At 33.3% G+C, this 18,771-nt stretch overlaps 1 protein-coding gene across 1 annotated transcript in view; it reads left to right on the top strand.

Annotated features, from left to right (window-relative positions):
* LOC149783569 (uncharacterized) overlaps nucleotides 1–17,893 on the top strand; it is a 194,812-nt gene extending 176,919 nt beyond the window's left edge. The window contains exons 26-27 of the mRNA XM_089931831.1: nucleotides 3,906–4,019; nucleotides 5,335–17,893. Of these exons, the coding sequence (XP_089787957.1) occupies nucleotides 3,906–4,019; nucleotides 5,335–5,466 (246 nt within the window). The 3' untranslated portion in view covers nucleotides 5,467–17,893. The remainder of the gene's footprint in view (nucleotides 1–3,905; nucleotides 4,020–5,334) is intronic.
* The last annotated feature ends 878 nt before the right edge of the window (nucleotides 17,894–18,771 follow it).

Raw genomic sequence — 18,771 nt, 5'->3', positions numbered from 1 at the left:
GTTAACTTGCTGGATTCTCAGTTCTGTGTTTCCAGCTTAGAGAACTGCACTGTGGAGGGTTGGGTTAGAATTAATATTAAGCCTGGCCCTACCTTGGTTGCTTATCCAACATAGCTAGTTTTCACAGAGTTTTCCAGTTTCTTTTACCTTAAAGAGCACATGAGAACAGAGTCTTTGCCATTGAGAATACATGATGATATATATTGTGTTACATGCCTAGGCTCTTACAAAAAGTAACAAGAATAAAGTGAAGACAACAAGCTATGCAAAATTTAACAAATAATTTGTTTCTCTAGAATATCAAGTGAAAAGAAAGAAAAAAAGAACTTATGGTTTTATGAAATGAAATCCAAAAGTAATCCAAGAATTAAAAAACAGAAATCCTAGTAAATAAATGAAACTGAGTTCGAATCCCAATGAAATCCAAAATGGAAGGCGATGACATCATTAATAGTCAGCAAAGTGCTGCAGTGTCAACAGTCTCTTGTAGAATCACAGAAAACATTATTCCAATTTTTGAATTCTGTATAAATTTTGATAAATATCCTTGTCTAAAAATTAATTTAGAGCACTACTATTTCCAAGGAAAAGAATAACTTTTCTTCAAAACAATTAGAAGAAAATAAAATAATTAGCCCAAACTGGACACAACATAAAACACCTGGACATCTCAATTATTAAGGCATGAATGACTTTCTTTCTCAATACATCAATAAAAAGTCTAACTAAGTCACAAACGGATTCCTAGGTGGGGGCAGCAGGCCTTCTAGAAATGGAAGTTTATTACATGATAAATATCATATCGTCCAGGTATGACATTGACTTAACATAATTTTTACTCTGAGAAAGAAAAAAAAGTTTGTTTACTAAAACTGCCACTGATTTTTAAACAAGGTCAGGAACTAGGTCAGCATTAGATACAGTGTCTCTATTATTAATTGTTGATGTCAAAAATAAAAACAAATGATCAGAACTGAACTCTATTCTAGATAATATCAAATGCAGTAAACAAAGTTGCATTACAATAGCGTGTAATAGAATAAATTTGTTTAAAAACTAACAAACTAATTAAATTAAATATCAATAACAGTTTTACATTACACCACTTGTAGAAAACAAGGATGTAAAACAGTAATGTCAGAAGATATTTAAAGTAAATATCCTGATCGCATCTGAGAATGAAATAAGGCAATAATGTTGAAGTAAGTGACATTAAACATGCATTTGAGTATCATAAGGGGTGTTAATGGTGCTTTTACTGTCATAAATTGAGTTTTACTGAAACACAGTGACATAGGACAATACATAATTGAAACAGGACAACACATTAGTGAATTTGGCCAGCGTATCAAATACAACACAATGCACACATTGAAACAGGACAGTGCATTATTGAAAAAACAGATCAATGACACTGGACATCATGTCACTGAAAAAGTACAACACCAGTGAAATGGGAAAACATAGTGAAGCATCAAGAAATCAGTGAAACAAGACAACATATCAGTGAAACAGGACATGTCTGTGAAACAAGATGGCTTGTAAATTAAACATGACAATACAGCCGTGAAACATTACAGCACAATTGTGGCACAGGACAACATGTCAATCAAACAGGATAACAAATTAGTGACACTTGTCAACATATTAATGAAACAGGATAACACATTAGTGACACATGATAACATGTCAATGAAACATGATAACACATTAGTGACACAGGTCAACAGATCAGTTAAAAGGACAATGCATCACTGAAAGAAGATATTTGTGACACTAAAAAACATGTAACATCCTAAAATCCTGATATCACTATTTGAACACACTTTAGAAAATGTTATTGAAAAGCCTCCAAAAATTAAACTTTTCACTGCATCACATCCCAGGGGTAGCAATTACATCATAAATTATATTATTGATTTAGTATCTGACACTTGGATTTTACTGCCATATATACTGATATTTACCAGCTAGAAAGTTTTCTATATTCACAGATGTGTAAGAATGAAATATTAAATAAGAATTTAATTTGAATTAATACTTAGCTGTTGGGTGTTTGTCTAAGAATCTAAAAATATACTTGTACGTAGATATAATTATCAACTATGAAACATTATCTCCCTTGCACTGAACACCTAGTGGAATACCTGAGGTAGGGCCGATGGTTAATGCTCACAGGCTGAATTATTTTTGTCCCACTGATTAAAATGGATATTTTTAAAAAAAATTACATCAGCCTGCTTTTGCTGATTTGCACAAGAAATTCTACAAAAGTTGAAACAGTTTTTGAGATAATTTGGGTGAAACTTACAGAATATTTCCTATATTTTAGTCCCAGTTTTGGGAAAATTTCCCACCTGTAACATGATGCAGCCACTCACACTATATTAAAGCTGATAGCACTCCTCCCATTAGCCATAAACAAAAAATTAGATATATAGGTGAAAAGTGTGGTTGATTGACATCTCGGAATGGTATATTTCTAGTCTTGAGAATTCTCAGCACCAGTATATATCCATAAATATGTGATATCATTTTTTCTTTCTTTTATAACATGAATATAATAGTTGTGTATTATAAATTAAGAAACGAGACAATCTCAATCATACCAAATATAAGTTTAATGTGAAAAATGTGCCCAAGCTGGTAAAAAATATATTTTGGGATTCAGAACATAATTAAGCTCTGACAGACTTTGCCTCAAGTGCTTTGTAGTGACTTGCTGTCACATGATCATACATGATCTTCACTTTCTTTGGCAGTTAAGATTTTGAAGTGTATTGATTGGCTGATATTTGATGATCTTTGAATTAGGTATTTAAATTGAAAAATAGCTTGTAATTACTTACAGTTTGAAATATGTGGAGTCCCAGCCTGGTCTTATTTATGCTTTAGTGGCATGTGAATTTTGAATGCCAATGATCAACTTTGTTGAGAAATAGTTGTAATGGGCTGTTGTGTAAATGTATCATTTACAGTCACGTGCAAGCCAAGTCCAACTGCAAACTGCACTGACTGAGATCTGCTGTTTGTTAGGAGTAATAAGTAGAAAAACAATTTAGACCCTGATATTCTGGCACATTATGTGTCAGCAGGTCTGAATCTATGTCTCTTGCAGTTGGTTGGGACTTATCAGCAAGTATATATGGTAGATTATAATGAAATATGAGATATCGGACACTCTTACAATTGGTTGCCTAATATTGCCTTTCCTCATCCTATTATCTGGCATCGGAACAAGAGAAGCCTTATTTCTCAAACTGAAATACAACTGCCAAGATAAATTCTGAAGGGGATCATTTTGAATTAGTGCTAGAATTCCAAAGCCATATGTTAATTTGCAGGAGCACAGAATTTGGGCCTAGTTTTGCTAAGTTTCTCAACATATTTCCTCAGAATGAAATTTGCCTTGTCTTTCTTATGACAATGCTGTAACAGTTTTGAGAATTTGATCATAAATAAATCCTACAGTTAAAATTTGTAAACACTGGAAGCCTTTTATTTGTAAAAAGATAGTTGTGAAAATCCAAAATTGTATTTCTACAAAGATAAAACAATACTTATTTCAGGAAAATGCAGATGATTTATATAAATTATATTTTAATCGTCAGTGCCTGCTTAATGTTCAGTGAGATACACAGAATTCCAAGCATGGAGTAAGAAAGATTGTGAATATTCACCATTTGGATGAAGAGAATCATTTTGAGAGTTGGGTATATGCTACTTTATGCATAAGGACCAAGATGTTCTGAATGAAAGCCAGTATTTGCATTGTCAAAATTTGAGTATGTGCAACTTTATGCATAAAGACTAAGATGTTCTGAATGAAAGCCAGTATTTGTATAATGCATTGTTCTGCATCTTGTTTTATCAATGTATGTTACATTTGTTTAAAAAACTTTCAGGAGCTGTTCGGTTTGCTTCAGGAAGGGGACGGTGTACCAGAAGGCAATGCCCATTCTGCTAACCTGGCTGTGGAGCTGACTGCTGGAGGATTGACTCCAGAACACACCAACTATGTAATTAATTAATATTAATTAAAGCTATGTAAATGTAAAAGGAATTTTTTGTTGTTCTATGGCAAAATAAAGAGCATTTTTGGACTGGGAAAGTGATCCTATCTTTTTCACTTGAGGATCATTGTTGATTGGGGAAGGGATCCTATTGTTTTCACAAAAGTATCATTGTGTATTGGGGAAGGTGTCCTATTGTTTTCACAAAAGTATCATTGTGTATTGGGGAAGGTGTCCTATTGTTTTCACAAAAGTATCATTGTGTATTGGGGAAGGTGTCCTATTGTTTTCACTTAAAGACCATTGTGTATTGGGGAAGGTGTCCTATTGTTTTCACTAAAGTATCATTGTGTATTGGGGAAGGTGTCCTATTGTTTTCACTTAAATACCATTGTGTATTGGGGTAGGTTTCCTATTGTTTTGTATCAAGGATTATTTTGTTATGTTTTCTTGGATTGGGGAATGTGTCCTATTGTTTTCTCTTAAATACCATTGTGTATTGGGGAAGGTGTCCTATTGTTTTCACTAAAGTATCATTGTTGATTGGGGATGGTATATTATTGTTTTCATTCAAGGATTATTGTGTATTGGAGAAGGTGTTCTTTTGTTTTCACTTAAGGCTCATTGTTGTGTATTTAAATTTGTGGTTTATAGCAACCAATAAATTGATAAAAATTCTAAATGCTGAATTGGCAGTGTTTACAGTTGACAATATTTGCAGTTGATTCTATCTACAATTAATAGTATTTGCAATTGACATTATTTGCATGTGATGTTGTTTGCAATTGACAGTGTTTGCATTTGACAGTATTTGCAGTTGACTGTGTTTGCAATTAACAGTTGTTGCAATTGACAGTTTCAATTACCTGTGTTTGCAATTGACAGTGTTTGCATCTGTTTGCAATTACCAATGTTTGCAATTGACAGTGTTTTTCATTAACTGTTAGCAATTAATACTGTTTGAAATTGACAATATTTGAAGTTGACAGTGTTTGCAATTAACAGTGTTTGCAAATCTCAGTGTTTGCAATTAATAATGTTTGCTATAGTCGTTGTTTGCATTTGACAGTATTTGCAGTTGAGTGTGTTTGCAATTTACTGTTTTCAATTAACAGTGTTTGCAGTTGACATTATTTGCAGTTGACAGTGTCTGTAATTGGCAGTACTTGAAAAGAAAAATAGAACAGGAAAAAGAAACGAAATGAATAAGTAAATTATTCAATACAGAAATAGAAGCTGGTTTATTATAGCTTTAAAACTGCATGAATGAGTACTATATAAACCTTTAAATCTAATTCACATGCCGCTTATTCACTTTCAGGTATTGCACAAGTTTGATCGAGATGGGAATGGCTACTTCGACTTCCTGGACTTTGTGATGTACATCCCACTATTTATTGAGATTCACCAGCGCATTGTTGAGGACCCTCTCAATCAAAAGCTTGATTTGTGATGATAAATAATGACTGCAAGAGTTTTATGCCAAGTGCTACACAGAATAACTTCACATTTATTTATTTGTCAAATGATACACAAAGTAAATAGCCAATTATCTTATATCAAAATGCTACAGAAAGTAAATACACAATTGAATTTTGTCAAAATGCTACACAAAGTAAATAGAAATTTTTTTTGGGTCAAAATGCTACACAAAGTAAATAGACAGTTGTCTTATGTCAAATTGCTACACCAAGTAAATAACTTTTTATGTCAAAATGCTACAGCAAGTAAATAACAACTGTCTTATGTCAAAATGCTACACCAAGTAAATAAAGAATTGTCTTATGTCAAATTGCTACACCAAGTAAATAGACAGTTGTCTTATGTCAAAATGCTACACCAAGTAAGTAGACAATTGTCTTATGTTAAAATGCTACACCAAGTAAATAGACAATTGTCTTATGTCAAAATGCTACACCAGGTAAATAGTTGCCGTATGTCAGATTACTACACCAAGTAGATAACAACTGTATTATATCAAAATGCTACACCAAGTAAATAGGCAATTGTCTTTTCTCAAATTACTATACCATGTAAAAAGACAATTGTCTGATGTCAGATTGCCACACCAAGTAAACAGACAATTGTCTTTTGTCAAATTACTACACCAAGTAAATAGACAATTGTTTATATGAAATTGCTACACAAAATAAATAAACAATTTTCTTGTATCAAATTGCTACACCAAGTAAATAGACAATTATCTTATAGAATGCAACACCAAGTGATATATGACAGACAAAGGTATAATGTCAAAATGCTTAACATATTTAAGTAAAACAGGTTTCCTTTGTGCTGTAAGGCTTCCTTTGGGATAGCAACACCTTACTCCACGATGTAATGACTTGAACAGTGCATCTGTTTCAAGATGGTGTACCCCTTTCTTTCAGGAATTTTGAAATACTGATAATATGTGGACTGGGAAGGGGAAGGTGTGTGCATTGGTATGTGTGTGTGTGTGTCAGAGAATTGAAATTTATTTTAGTTTAGTCAATTCCATACAACACTGTATCATACCAAGTAAGACCTTACATAAATAATACTGCAGTGTTAAACCATGTGTCACACTCAGTGTCACTCTAAATAAATAATACTGTAGTGTTAATCATTTCATGTATCACACTTGGTATGACTCTACATAAATAATACTGTAGTGTCAAACCATGTGTTACACTCAGTGTCACTCTAAATAAATAATACTGTAGTGTTAATCATTTCATGTATCACACTTGGTATGACTCTACATAAATAATACTGTAGTGTTAATCATTTCATGTATCACACTTGGTATGACTCTACATAAATAATACTGTAGTGTTAAACCATGTGTCACACTCAGTATCACTCTAAATAAATAATACTGTTGTCTTAATCATTTCTTCCCGGCTGTACATTTTCCGAGGTTTCCTAGGAAACCTTGGACAAATGTTCCTAGGAAAAACCTTGGAGTATTGGTTACTGTCCGAGGTAAAAGTCCACTGACAAAAACTTTTTGATACCTGAGGTCCAAGGTTTTTATACTTAGATGTCCGAGCTTGTCCTAGGTATGATTCTACGTAAATAATACTGTATTGTTAAACCATTCACATATCAGAGTAAGATGCACCAACTATCCAGTTCTGAAATAAAATCACCATTACACACCTGATCAGAAATTAGTCACACTTAGTACATTATAAGGGGTTACACTGTTGAATAATCTTTTCTTAAGCTCACCTGTTTCCATTTAATATTCATGTAACAACAATGAATTTACTATGAACTTTTTGTCCTTGATGTGGATTTTCTTATGTTCCATAGCGGGTATATTTTAGGAATTTAATACCACTTGAATATAATTAACCAGCCAAATAAAAAGGCAGGTGTGTCTGATTTTTCTTTCATTGGGTATGTAAGATAATGTTTTATCTTGCCATCAAATTTAAGGTTTCAAGTCCCATGGCTTTACATGTTTTGGAAATCTTCATTATATTCTATTATTTCAAATTTTTTTAAGCTATGACCTGAATCTGTACATAAAACGTAGGACTTGTATCAAGAAATGTGATAAAATCTTTTTTAATTTTTCCTATGTATTATGATTATTTAATATTTTGATGATATTACAAATTTTATGGACTACAATTTTTATGTTACTTTTTTGTATGATTTATGTTAAGTTAAAAAAATTTTTAGGGTAAAATAGTTTGATTGTTTGTTATTACAAAGATAGTCACCCAGGTATACTGATTAATTGGGACCTGCTTAAAAAAGTCATTATAAAGGTAGACATATGTATATCAATTACTCAGAACCTGCTTTAAAATGTCATTTTAAACAGGTGACCTTTATATACAGGTACATATTTATTGATTTATGTATAAATGGGAAGTCATAAATGTGTGTGTTTCTGATGGCTGTATTTATATCATTAAACATAATTATACTGTATATACCATGCCATGTTAACTCTAGCATTCACATTTTTTGGGGTTCAGTAAATGATAAATCTGATGCTAAGTTTAATTTAAGTAGGATCTTGAAACCAATTATTTTATTTCACATTTTAAATTTTTTTTGTCCCAGCAGTGCTCATGATATCCATTCTAATGATATAATGTGAATACTTTAGTACTGACATTTGTCTGATTTCAATGCATTTTGGTTTTAAGCTTGTACTGAACAAGGACTTGAAGTTAATTGATAGGCATGTTATGCCTCTACAGTATAAACCAAATATCCAGATTCATTGGGAATCCAAGATTTTGTCCAGTTTTGGTCACCTGGGTGATAGAATTCGGTCAAAGGTAGAAATGTGACTGGAAGTATATGGATCATTAGGATTTTATATTAATATGTGGGGCCCCGAGTGGCTGAGTGGTCTAAAGCACTCATCATTCCGGATCACTGCCATCTCACCTCTGTCTGTGTGGGTTCGAGTCTCAGGCTTGCCTAACGTGGGTACGTGAGAAAGCCTGCCAGTAGCTTCTTGTGGGTCGGTGGTTCTTCCTTGGGTTTTCCAGGGTTCTTCCTAAACCAATTTTACTGGCTGCCATGTATAGCCTATCTTGTGCTGAGAAATGGCGTTAAACCCTACAACAACAACATATTAATACGTTTTGTATATTTATCAATTGATACATAGATATTACCATTTTGTTGCTATTTTGCACATTGGCAGAAAAAGTAAAAAACAAAAAAACATATTTTTAAGTACTTAAATATATCATACTTGTTGGATATCTGCTCTGTCTATGAATGAATGATAACATGTGTGATGTTTTGTGTGAATTTGTCAACACAAGTGTCAAAGGGTTTGGATCAAGGCAAACTGGAAATGATCCTATTCACACCTGCACTGCTCGGTGATTAACTTGAAGCATGATTTAAGTCACCTCTAATTAATCTTTGACTGACAGTTAATTACATTAACCTTTACTTCAGACTGCCTTTTTGATCAGACTTTTGTATTTAATCACACTTTATTAGCTTCTGCTTGGTATTTTTGTATGACAAAAATTATATTTTGTTTTAGTGGCATTCACTTAGTAACATTCATGTGTAAGAATATACTTTCTCTCTTGTGTCTCACTCTCTCACTATATCTCTCCTAATTACATTTATTTTTACTTTAGAATGACTAATTAGTTATTTTTAATAATATTGCAGTTATAATTCTGTAAAATTCTATTTGATTGTTTGCTTCTGAATTCTGTTACTATGTTCTGTTTTGGTTATTTGAGCAGCAAATTAGTTTCATTTTATAGATACAGGTGCATTGTAATAAATAATATTTTGAAATACATTGTAGAAGTCCATATGAGTAAATAATCTGGATAATTGGTTTTAATATAACCAACAGTTTTTTTTTATTCCTTAGAGTTGTGAGCTTTGATTTATTGATAATATGCAGTACTTTAGGCTTGTCAGTTACTATCAGTTACTAGGAAGTCACTATTTATCATTTGGTACCAATTTATCATTTGGTACCAATTTATCATTTGGTGCCAATTTATCATTTGGTACCAATTTATCATTTGGTGCCAATTTATCATTTGGTGCCAATTTATCATTTGGTACCAATTTATCATTTGGTGCCAGTTTTCATAGATTTTTTATTGTATAGACCCAGTGAACATTGATCCTTTGTGGTAACAGTTTCATCCGTCCCAAGTCAATGAATTAAAGTACTGATGAAACAATTAGATCCCGTCCCAAAATCCATGTGATAAAACAAGTACATCCAATCCCAAATCCATGTGATAAAACAAGTAAATCCCATCCCAAATCCATGTGATATAACAATATTATCCCATCCCAAATCCATGTGATAAAACAAGTACATGTACATCCAATTCCAAATCCATGTGATAAAACAAGTAAATCCCATCCCAAATCCATGTGATATAACAATATTATCCCATCCCAAATCCATGTGATAAAACAAGTACATGTACATCCAATCCCAAATCCATGTGATAAAACAAGTAAATCCCATCCCAAATCCATGTGATATAACAATATTATCCCATCCCAAATCCATGTATTTTTGATGAAACAGTTAGACCCCATTCCAGATCCACAAATTTAAGTATTGATGGAACAATTAAATCCTATCCCAGAGCCATGTATGTAAGTACTGATGGAACAATTAGATCCTGTCCCGGAGCCATGTATGTAAGTACTGATGGAACAATTTGATACTCAAAGATCCATATATGCAAGAACTGATGGAACAATTAGATCCTGTCCCAGAGCCATATATGCAAGTACTGATGGAAAAATTAGATCTTGTCCCAGATGTTTGAATTTAAGTACCAAGGAAACAGATCCCATCCCAAATCCATATGACAAAACCCCCATCCTCAATCCATGAATTTAAGTGCTGATGAAACAGATCTCAAACTAAACAACATGTGATAAAAACCTTATGCTCAATCCATGAATTTAAGTACCAATACAACAGATCCCATCCTAAATCCATGTAATTGCTGTTGTGACAATTAGATCCCATCCCAAATCCATCTGATTAAACCCCCAACCTCAATCCATGAAGTTAAGTACTAATAAAAATGTCATTTAATATATCCCCTTAGTTAACTCAATTTATGCACCTTAATGTCTTTTAAACACTCAGTCATTCATCCTTTTTAATAGCAACAAAATTATAATTAACTTACGTATATCAGAATTTCTGATATCTGTTTTAATACTTATGATGTTATGTCTTGTGATGTGTTCTGTATATGCAGAATTTTCACTTTTAACATTGTTACTGAGGAAAATTTGGGCTATAATCTTGAAGCTTTCTGTGCTACAAATCAAGTCCTGGCCTTGTACTCTCAATACCACCAAATTAGGCACTGTAGTCACAACACCACTAACCAGGTCCTGTACTCTCAACACCACCAAATCAGGCCCTGTACTCACAACACCACCAATCATGTCCAGTACTCACAACACCATCAATCAGGCCCTTTACTTACAACATGACCAAATCAGGCCCTGTATGACATAACAGCACCAATCAGGCCCTGTACTCACAATACCACCAAATAAGACCCTGTACTCTCTGATCCCCAAATTAGGTGCTCTACTCTCTTGATCCCTAAATCTGGCCCTGTACTCTGAACATCCCAAAATCAGGCCATGTACTCTGAGGACCCGTAGATCTGGTTCTGTACTCTTAACAACCCCCAGATCTGATCCAGTACTCTCAACACCACTAGATCAGGTCATGTAATCTCAAGACCCCAAAACCTGGTCCTGTGCTCTCAATATATCCAAAGCTGAGAAATGTTTCCTTGACAAAACTCCTATGCAGAGTTTTATACAAATCATATTTTGTAACATTCACTAGAATAATATTAGAATCATACCATTGGAAATTTCTCAAATTCAAGTTCTCCTAAATTACTTATATAATCCAATTATTCTCTTGACCATTGGCATTTTCAGCATGAGCTCAAAATGCTTCCAGAATCCAGTTGAGCCAGTTTAATGGCATCTTACAAAGGATACATGTCACTAAATGTGTGCATGTATGTGTCTCATTATGTATGTATTGTCTTTTTCAGTAGAGAGTAACTCAGTTAGTTAAGGTGGCACTCTACAGTTTTGTATTTTGCATAGGGTTAGAATTTTAAAGAAGAAGAATTTCCCTGGCTTTCCTCACTGGTTATACTGGCTGTTTAAAAAGACCTTGCATATCTTAGGTATAATTCAAAGAACCTTTAATTCCCTTTATTTTGATGTATGATTGATGGGTGTAATTTGGATTATAGAGTATACAGCTTGACCTTACTCCAGCTGTGCACCTTTCAAAAAAGTGCTAGCTCCACTTGGTCATTTTCACTTCCTGAGCTTCAGAGGTAAATTGTATAAAAAAGAGCCAATAACTTTTTTTACATTTTATATATTTGGTAATTCATTCATTGCACTTTCAGAAGCTGGTATTGTCTAGTCTAGTGTACTTTAGACTAATTCAGGCTGATTTTTTAGCACAAGGGAGCAGTCATTTTAGTTAGCAGTGTACTTAAATCATGTACAGTTTCCAAAAGTACAATATCCAAAGAAATATCATCCACATTACATTAATGTAGCATAGAGGTATGCCAACATCCTCTCCACTGTGCATGTTTTAAATGCAAACTTCACCTTACATACATCACTCTCTCAAAAGTACATAATAACTGGTGAGCACCCCCTAAATAAAACTAATCTCCCTTGAGACTCTCTACAAAAAAGGAAGTTTAGGTATCCCAGAAACACTTATGAGACTAAAATGTAGACATTCAAGGGTAGAATCAGTAAAACACAAGGACAAAAGTTTTTGATGTAAATATTTTGAGATCTTTGGAACTGGAAGATATCATGGGATGCATCACACTTCAAAATGTTCAACTGCATTAGTTGCCTGGTAGAGCATGCAGGAAGAAGGGTGCATCAGGCCCATTCAAAATCCCTGAGCATATGTGTGTGTGTGTGTGTGTGTGTGTGTATGTATATGACAACTTTATGATCTCTATTCACAATTTTGATATGAAATTAACCTTATCAAGAACACATGTCTATGAAGGAAAAAATATCAACATGTACAATGTGCACTGCAATTCCTTAAGTGTCATTTAATGCTGGGTGTCATTGTAGCTTATCTGTGTCTTTTAAATTTCACTAAAAGTCAGAGAAGCTACTGTGGCTCAGTGGTTAACATGCTGAGCCTAAAACAGAAAGGATGTGGGTTTGAACCCTACTTTCAGATCAGCAGAGGTCGACTTGACTCCATTGCCATCATCTGTTGCTGTGCTGTAAGACAACAGAGAAAACCAAACTAAAGTTCAGAGAATCTGAAATCTGTCCAATTTGAACTTGATTAGAACTGTAGCTCATAGTGTTGGTATTGTTGGATATTGTGGACAAGACTGAAGTAAAATTTGGGGCAAACTTGTGAACTCGTGTATTTAGAGTGCAATCAAAATATGCAAATAGAGAAACAATAATTTTACATCATATATCCCATGTTTCATCAACTTCCTTGAAAGTACTGGATTTGACCTTTTTAATTCAAAGCCTTGAAATCAATGAAAATGGACCTTAAAGTCAACATCCTTTAAAATAATTTTTGCTCCCTCATAAATTTTTGGGGGCCATTTTGTTTTGCAATGGCTCCAGGAATATCAGCACAACCTGTTTATCATTGATTTAAGATTATTATAATAAACTTGTTTATTTCTTGTGTATATTGCTTTTATTTTTTTAAGCCATATTTTTTCTACATTTTTGGATCATTTGGTTTGTTAGGTAACTGGATTCAAACTACCTGCTGTGCAATATCCATATTCTGATACTAATAGTCCTGAAAATTAAGATTTTAGGACCTGGCAAGTCCAGGTGTGTGTGGTGTTTGATTTTTAACGTAGCTTTAACAATTTTTCAGCCATATCACTACGATGTCTGCATTGTGACAATTTATAGTGATGTCTAGCACTGGGGCATTATGCACCAGACATGTAGCATGATATCCCACCCAGACACATTATCCTGACACCAGGCTGACCAGTCCTAACAATAACCTCTTACTGCTGAACTCCAAGTGATGTAGCTGCTAGTACTATTTTTATAAATCTTTGGTATGACTCGGTCAGGGTTCAAACCTGCAACCTCCAGCATCCGAGGCAGATGCTTTAACTTCTTAGGCCACTGGAGCAGTAAAAAACCAGGTAAAATCCTTGAAATTTACTGGAGTGGAAATGATCAAACTCTGAATTATGACCATTTATTAAAATTCAATTATATTTCACAAAATTAAAATGAAAATTTATAGGTTGCAAGAGAAGTCTTGTTCTAATTATATAAGGTGACATGATTTTATGAATTATGATAGACTGGCTATGACTTAATATTATATACCAACCATCCTATTGAGAGGGTCCTGTGTCTTCTCAACAGTTTATGAGTGCTCGACAGTGTCATACAAGAGGAAATTGACTGGCTCATCACATGCAGTTCATGTACATGGCAAGTAACATACTAGATATATATCATATGTACCTGGCAAGTCACATACTAGATATATATCATCTGTACATGGCAAGTCACATACTAGATAGATATCATCTGTACATGGCAAGTCACATACTAGATAGATATCATATGCATGTGCTTATCAGTCAAGTCAAGCTGCAAACTGCACATACCCAGATTTGCCATCAAGAAATAGGTGTAATCAGCAGAACAAACAACACAGACCCTCAACAGCCAATGCATTATGCAACAGTAGATCAGGATCCATGTTGTTTGCATGGACTGAACTTACAAGAAAGTACATGTAGCAATAATTAAGAAAATTTATGCAGATTTCATTGCAGCTTTTAGACAGGTGAATCACCCAGTAAAGGCTTATGGTTAAGTTGCAAGGGATTTCATGAGGTTGCAGGTTTTATTGCAGAAATTTAGAATGGTGAATCACCCCAATAAATCTTTATGATCAAGTTACAAAGGAACTTATTTGAATGAAGTATTATGTTTGAAATTTGTTTCAGACTTGGATCTTATGTTTCATGCTAAAAAAGTGTTTCAGAAACATAGAGCATTTATAGTTGAGACAGAAGAGCATTTATAGTTGAGACAGAAAAGCATTCATAGTTGAGACAGAAGTAAACACATCTTTTAATTGCATATATTGGCCAATGCTGAAATCAGTTCCAGGATATTTGTAATTGGCTGAACCTGCTTGAAATAAGATGTATTTATAGGTTACTGCATTCTTATGGGAAAATATGAATGAGTTGTTCGCATGGAAATATTGCATGACCTTGGGAGTGCAGTATATCCATCCGAGAAAGTGTGTTCATATTTTCCCATACAAATGCAGTAAACTTTTCATTATATGCTAATTTTTTTATTATTCTACCTAATGCTTAATTATATTAACAAAATGCACTACAAGAACAAGTGCAGATTCATCATTACACAACAATAACATTATTACTGTGCACATAACTCCGCCCAGATAAATTTGAACTTAGTTGCGTGCTTGATAAAACTTTCAAAAGAAAATGGCGTGTCTTAGTTAAAATTTAAATTTGGAGTCATATTGTGAATGAATGCACATTGTAACAACTTTTCCATTTGATCTGGAATTAATAGATTTTGGTATTTTTTTTGATTCTACGAAATTTTTTGATTATGGACTGGATTTATATGTGACATTTCCTCATGAAATACATTGGATTGAAGAAGCAAGGGAGAAGCGTGTTGACATTTACAAATGTGTTTGTTTCTGTCATTGAATGTTTGAAATCATAATGTGGGGAAAATATGAAGTCTTTCAATTGCAATTATCAATTTAAGATGCTATGGAATTTAATGATTATTTCATTTTGAGGACAGTAAGGAGGATATAATTGCACTTATATTCAAAATTACAGTACAATTTTGAAATGTGTAATCAAGATTGAGAACCTAATACATGGCTCATGTAATTCGGATTTGCAGAACTAAGAAAGTACATTTTTAGGAAATTCAGCATGCAAAACTGTAATTATATTTTGTTGCCATTCTTATCACCAGCTAAAGAAGACAGTAAATGTCTTGTCACTTGTATGATATTTGTAAGGACCAATTCTTGCATCTGTTGTATAGCTAGCCTAAATCCGAAACATTGTATCAGCAAAGTTAACGCGGAATGTACTAAAGCAGTTAATGTGGCAGTCCAGGAAACATCTGCTTTAGTTCATTCAGAAACAAATTTAAACAACCACAATGTAAAGCGCCTACTACACGAGTGTACATGATTAGTTTACAACTCAAAGTGCTGGCATCTGCATCCATTGTCTGTTTACAATAGAAAGTAGCTCCTTTATGCACATGAATGCAATATGTGTATTTGCACGAGAGTTCAGTATCGGGTAATATTGCACAATTCTGACAATGTAAAGTTAATGAAGAAAAAATAAGCATATAATAAAAATGACTACTTGAGTGAAATAAATATTTTCTTTATTGACGAGAAGAAAAAAGTAGATTAGTAAATCAGATAGAGAAGATAAGTACTTTTTTATTTCCCTCTAAAACTGTTTAAGTAAACCAAACAAGTGTGCTGTCTTATAGTGGTTATCACCTTGTACTAGATTATGTTGTGTTGTATTGATGTGCCTTACAGTGAGGGACCAGTGTCATACTGAGGTACAACACAGTGTGGAATGGTTATACCAAGGTACCTTATAGTGAGGGACAATGTTATATTAATATACCTTGCAGTGAGGAAAATGTTATTCTGTGGTGCCTTCCAGTTAGCAACTTTGTTATACCAAGGTACCACACAGTAAGTTAGTATGTCATTCCAATGTGTTTTGTAGTGCAGGATCAATGTAACTAATACCTCACAGTTAGCAACTTTGTTTTATGAAGGCACTGCACATATAGCATGGTACACCAGTGTACCTTCCAGTGTGGAACCAATGCTATACTGAGGTTCTTTTTAATGTGGGACCAGTGTACATTAAAAATCACAAGTAAATTCTCAGTAAAAATACCTCATACTATTCATGTTCACCTTCAAATTCTGTACAAGATTGTTTATGACATGAGCCACCAGCCATCATTTAATTTCTTGATTTCCTTTTGACCTAGGATATTTTCTTCTCTTTTACTTTAAGATACCACTTTTTCATTTTCTACATATAAGAACAGAAACATCTTCTAAAAGCAATTTAGGGGACAGAATTTTTTTTGAAAAATCCCAGGCCTCCCACCCAGTTAATTAAATAGTTTTTCGTAAATGACAATTTTCAAATCATGGTTTTTTTCCTTGTAAGAAATGTTTAAGCATAACTGTGATATTAAGTATCATGTATCTATATTTTTGTGTTGACCTTTTCTTTGAGAACAAGTTCATTTCATTATTAAACTGTAATACATATACTTATCTTTACTTGCCACCATATAGCTACTATTGTGCTGAGGTGTCATAAAATGCTATAACATGTATACATATTTTTACTTGCCACCATATAGCTATGTTGCTGAGGTGTCATAAAATGTTATAACATGTATACATATTTTTACTAGCCACCATATAGGTATGGTGCCGAGGTGTCATAAAATGCCATAACATGTATACCTATTTTTACTTGCCACCATATAGCTATGTTGCTGAGGTGTCATAAAATGTTATAACATGTATATATATTTTTACTAGCCACCATATAGCTATGTTGCTGAGGTGTCATAAAATGTTATGACATGTATACCTATTTTTACTAGCCACCATATAGCTATGTTGCTGAGATGTCATAAAATGTTATAACATGTATACATATTCTTACTTGCCACCACATAACTATTGTGCTGAGGTCATAAAATGCTGTAACATGTTTACCTATTTTTACTTGCCACCATATAGCCATTATAGTGCTGATGTGTCATAAAATGCTTACAAAATTATACCCAATTTTTAAAAGTTACATTTCATCTTTATACACCAATCATAAATTACATACCATATGCACTTGTTTGCAAGTTGAGTTAGCGGCAAATAACATCTTGATATGTGATCATATAATGCACTGGCAGATCAGGGTCTTTGCTATTTGTTCTCCTGATTAATTCTAACCAACTGCATATACCAAGATTTGCCAGTGCATTGTGCCATGGCAGATCTGGGTCTATGAAGTTTGCAGTTGATCCTGCCTTATAAGTGAGTATAGATGGTATTTGTGTATTTCTGATGTTATGTGGACATGTTGCACAACAGTGACAGATAAGTATCCATATTTAAGTAAGTTGCAATTAGACATCTCTGCAGGAAAGCCTATCTAGCAATATTTAAAAATTTGATATTTTTTCTTCTTCTGTCTACATTGTTATTTATTTATTGGAAATAAAGCATGAGAGTGTCAGTTTTTGTTTTATATTTATACATTTAAATATTTTATGTAACCTATTTGTATTTACCATAATTTTTACGGTAGCTTTCTATTGATGGTATTTATAGCATGCTTGTAAACGTCATGACCTACATGTAGCTTTTCCAAAAGGCTTTGTTGATGTTTGATCAATACTTAGCTTTTCCATTTAGCTGAATTTTCTCAGACAATTTTTCATATACAGTCATAAAACTTTATGGATGTATTCATTATTGAGGATAGTGTTTATCAGGTCACAGTGACCTACTTTTCATGATCCAATGAGTATGTTGGGTATTTTAATTATGCCTTGGCAGAGCAAGCAAAACTTTGCTCTGTGCAGAATTCTAATGTATTTACCTCTTCTTTAAAACAAGTTAGTACAAGAAAACATGTTCAAATTCCAACAGTTGTATAAAGACTTGTTTGTATGTGCACTTTTCTCTCTTAAGAAAGGCATTTTAAAAAACAAAATGAGATTTTACGATTGGGGACAAATTCTCAGCAGTTTTTTATGTATACCACAATTATGGACAATTATGGAAAACACAGCTTAACACGTCAGTTCATGTCAGTTTTTAGTAACTGTGATGGGGCAGCCATGTTTTTTTAAATATATTTCTCATATGCATTAGCATGTCTCTATTCAGATTTCTTGAATGAGACAATGATCTTGGTTGGACCTTTCCCATTCCTAGATAAGGTACATTATTCCATGTCAGGCAACTATTGGTTAAATATCATATACATTATTCATTATAATGACTTCATTATCACAATTACTGTTATTGGGCAAGAATGATCATGGATCCAATTTTATTAAGCAGTCATATAATTATATGTATTATGTACTTCAGTATAAGGCACTCTTA

This window comes from Sinohyriopsis cumingii, chromosome 14 (assembly GCF_028554795.1).
Source record: "Sinohyriopsis cumingii isolate HCF-2022 chromosome 14, ASM2855479v2, whole genome shotgun sequence".
NCBI lineage: Eukaryota > Metazoa > Mollusca > Bivalvia > Unionida > Unionidae > Sinohyriopsis > Sinohyriopsis cumingii.
This window is presented reverse-complemented; position numbering and strand designations above follow the sequence as displayed.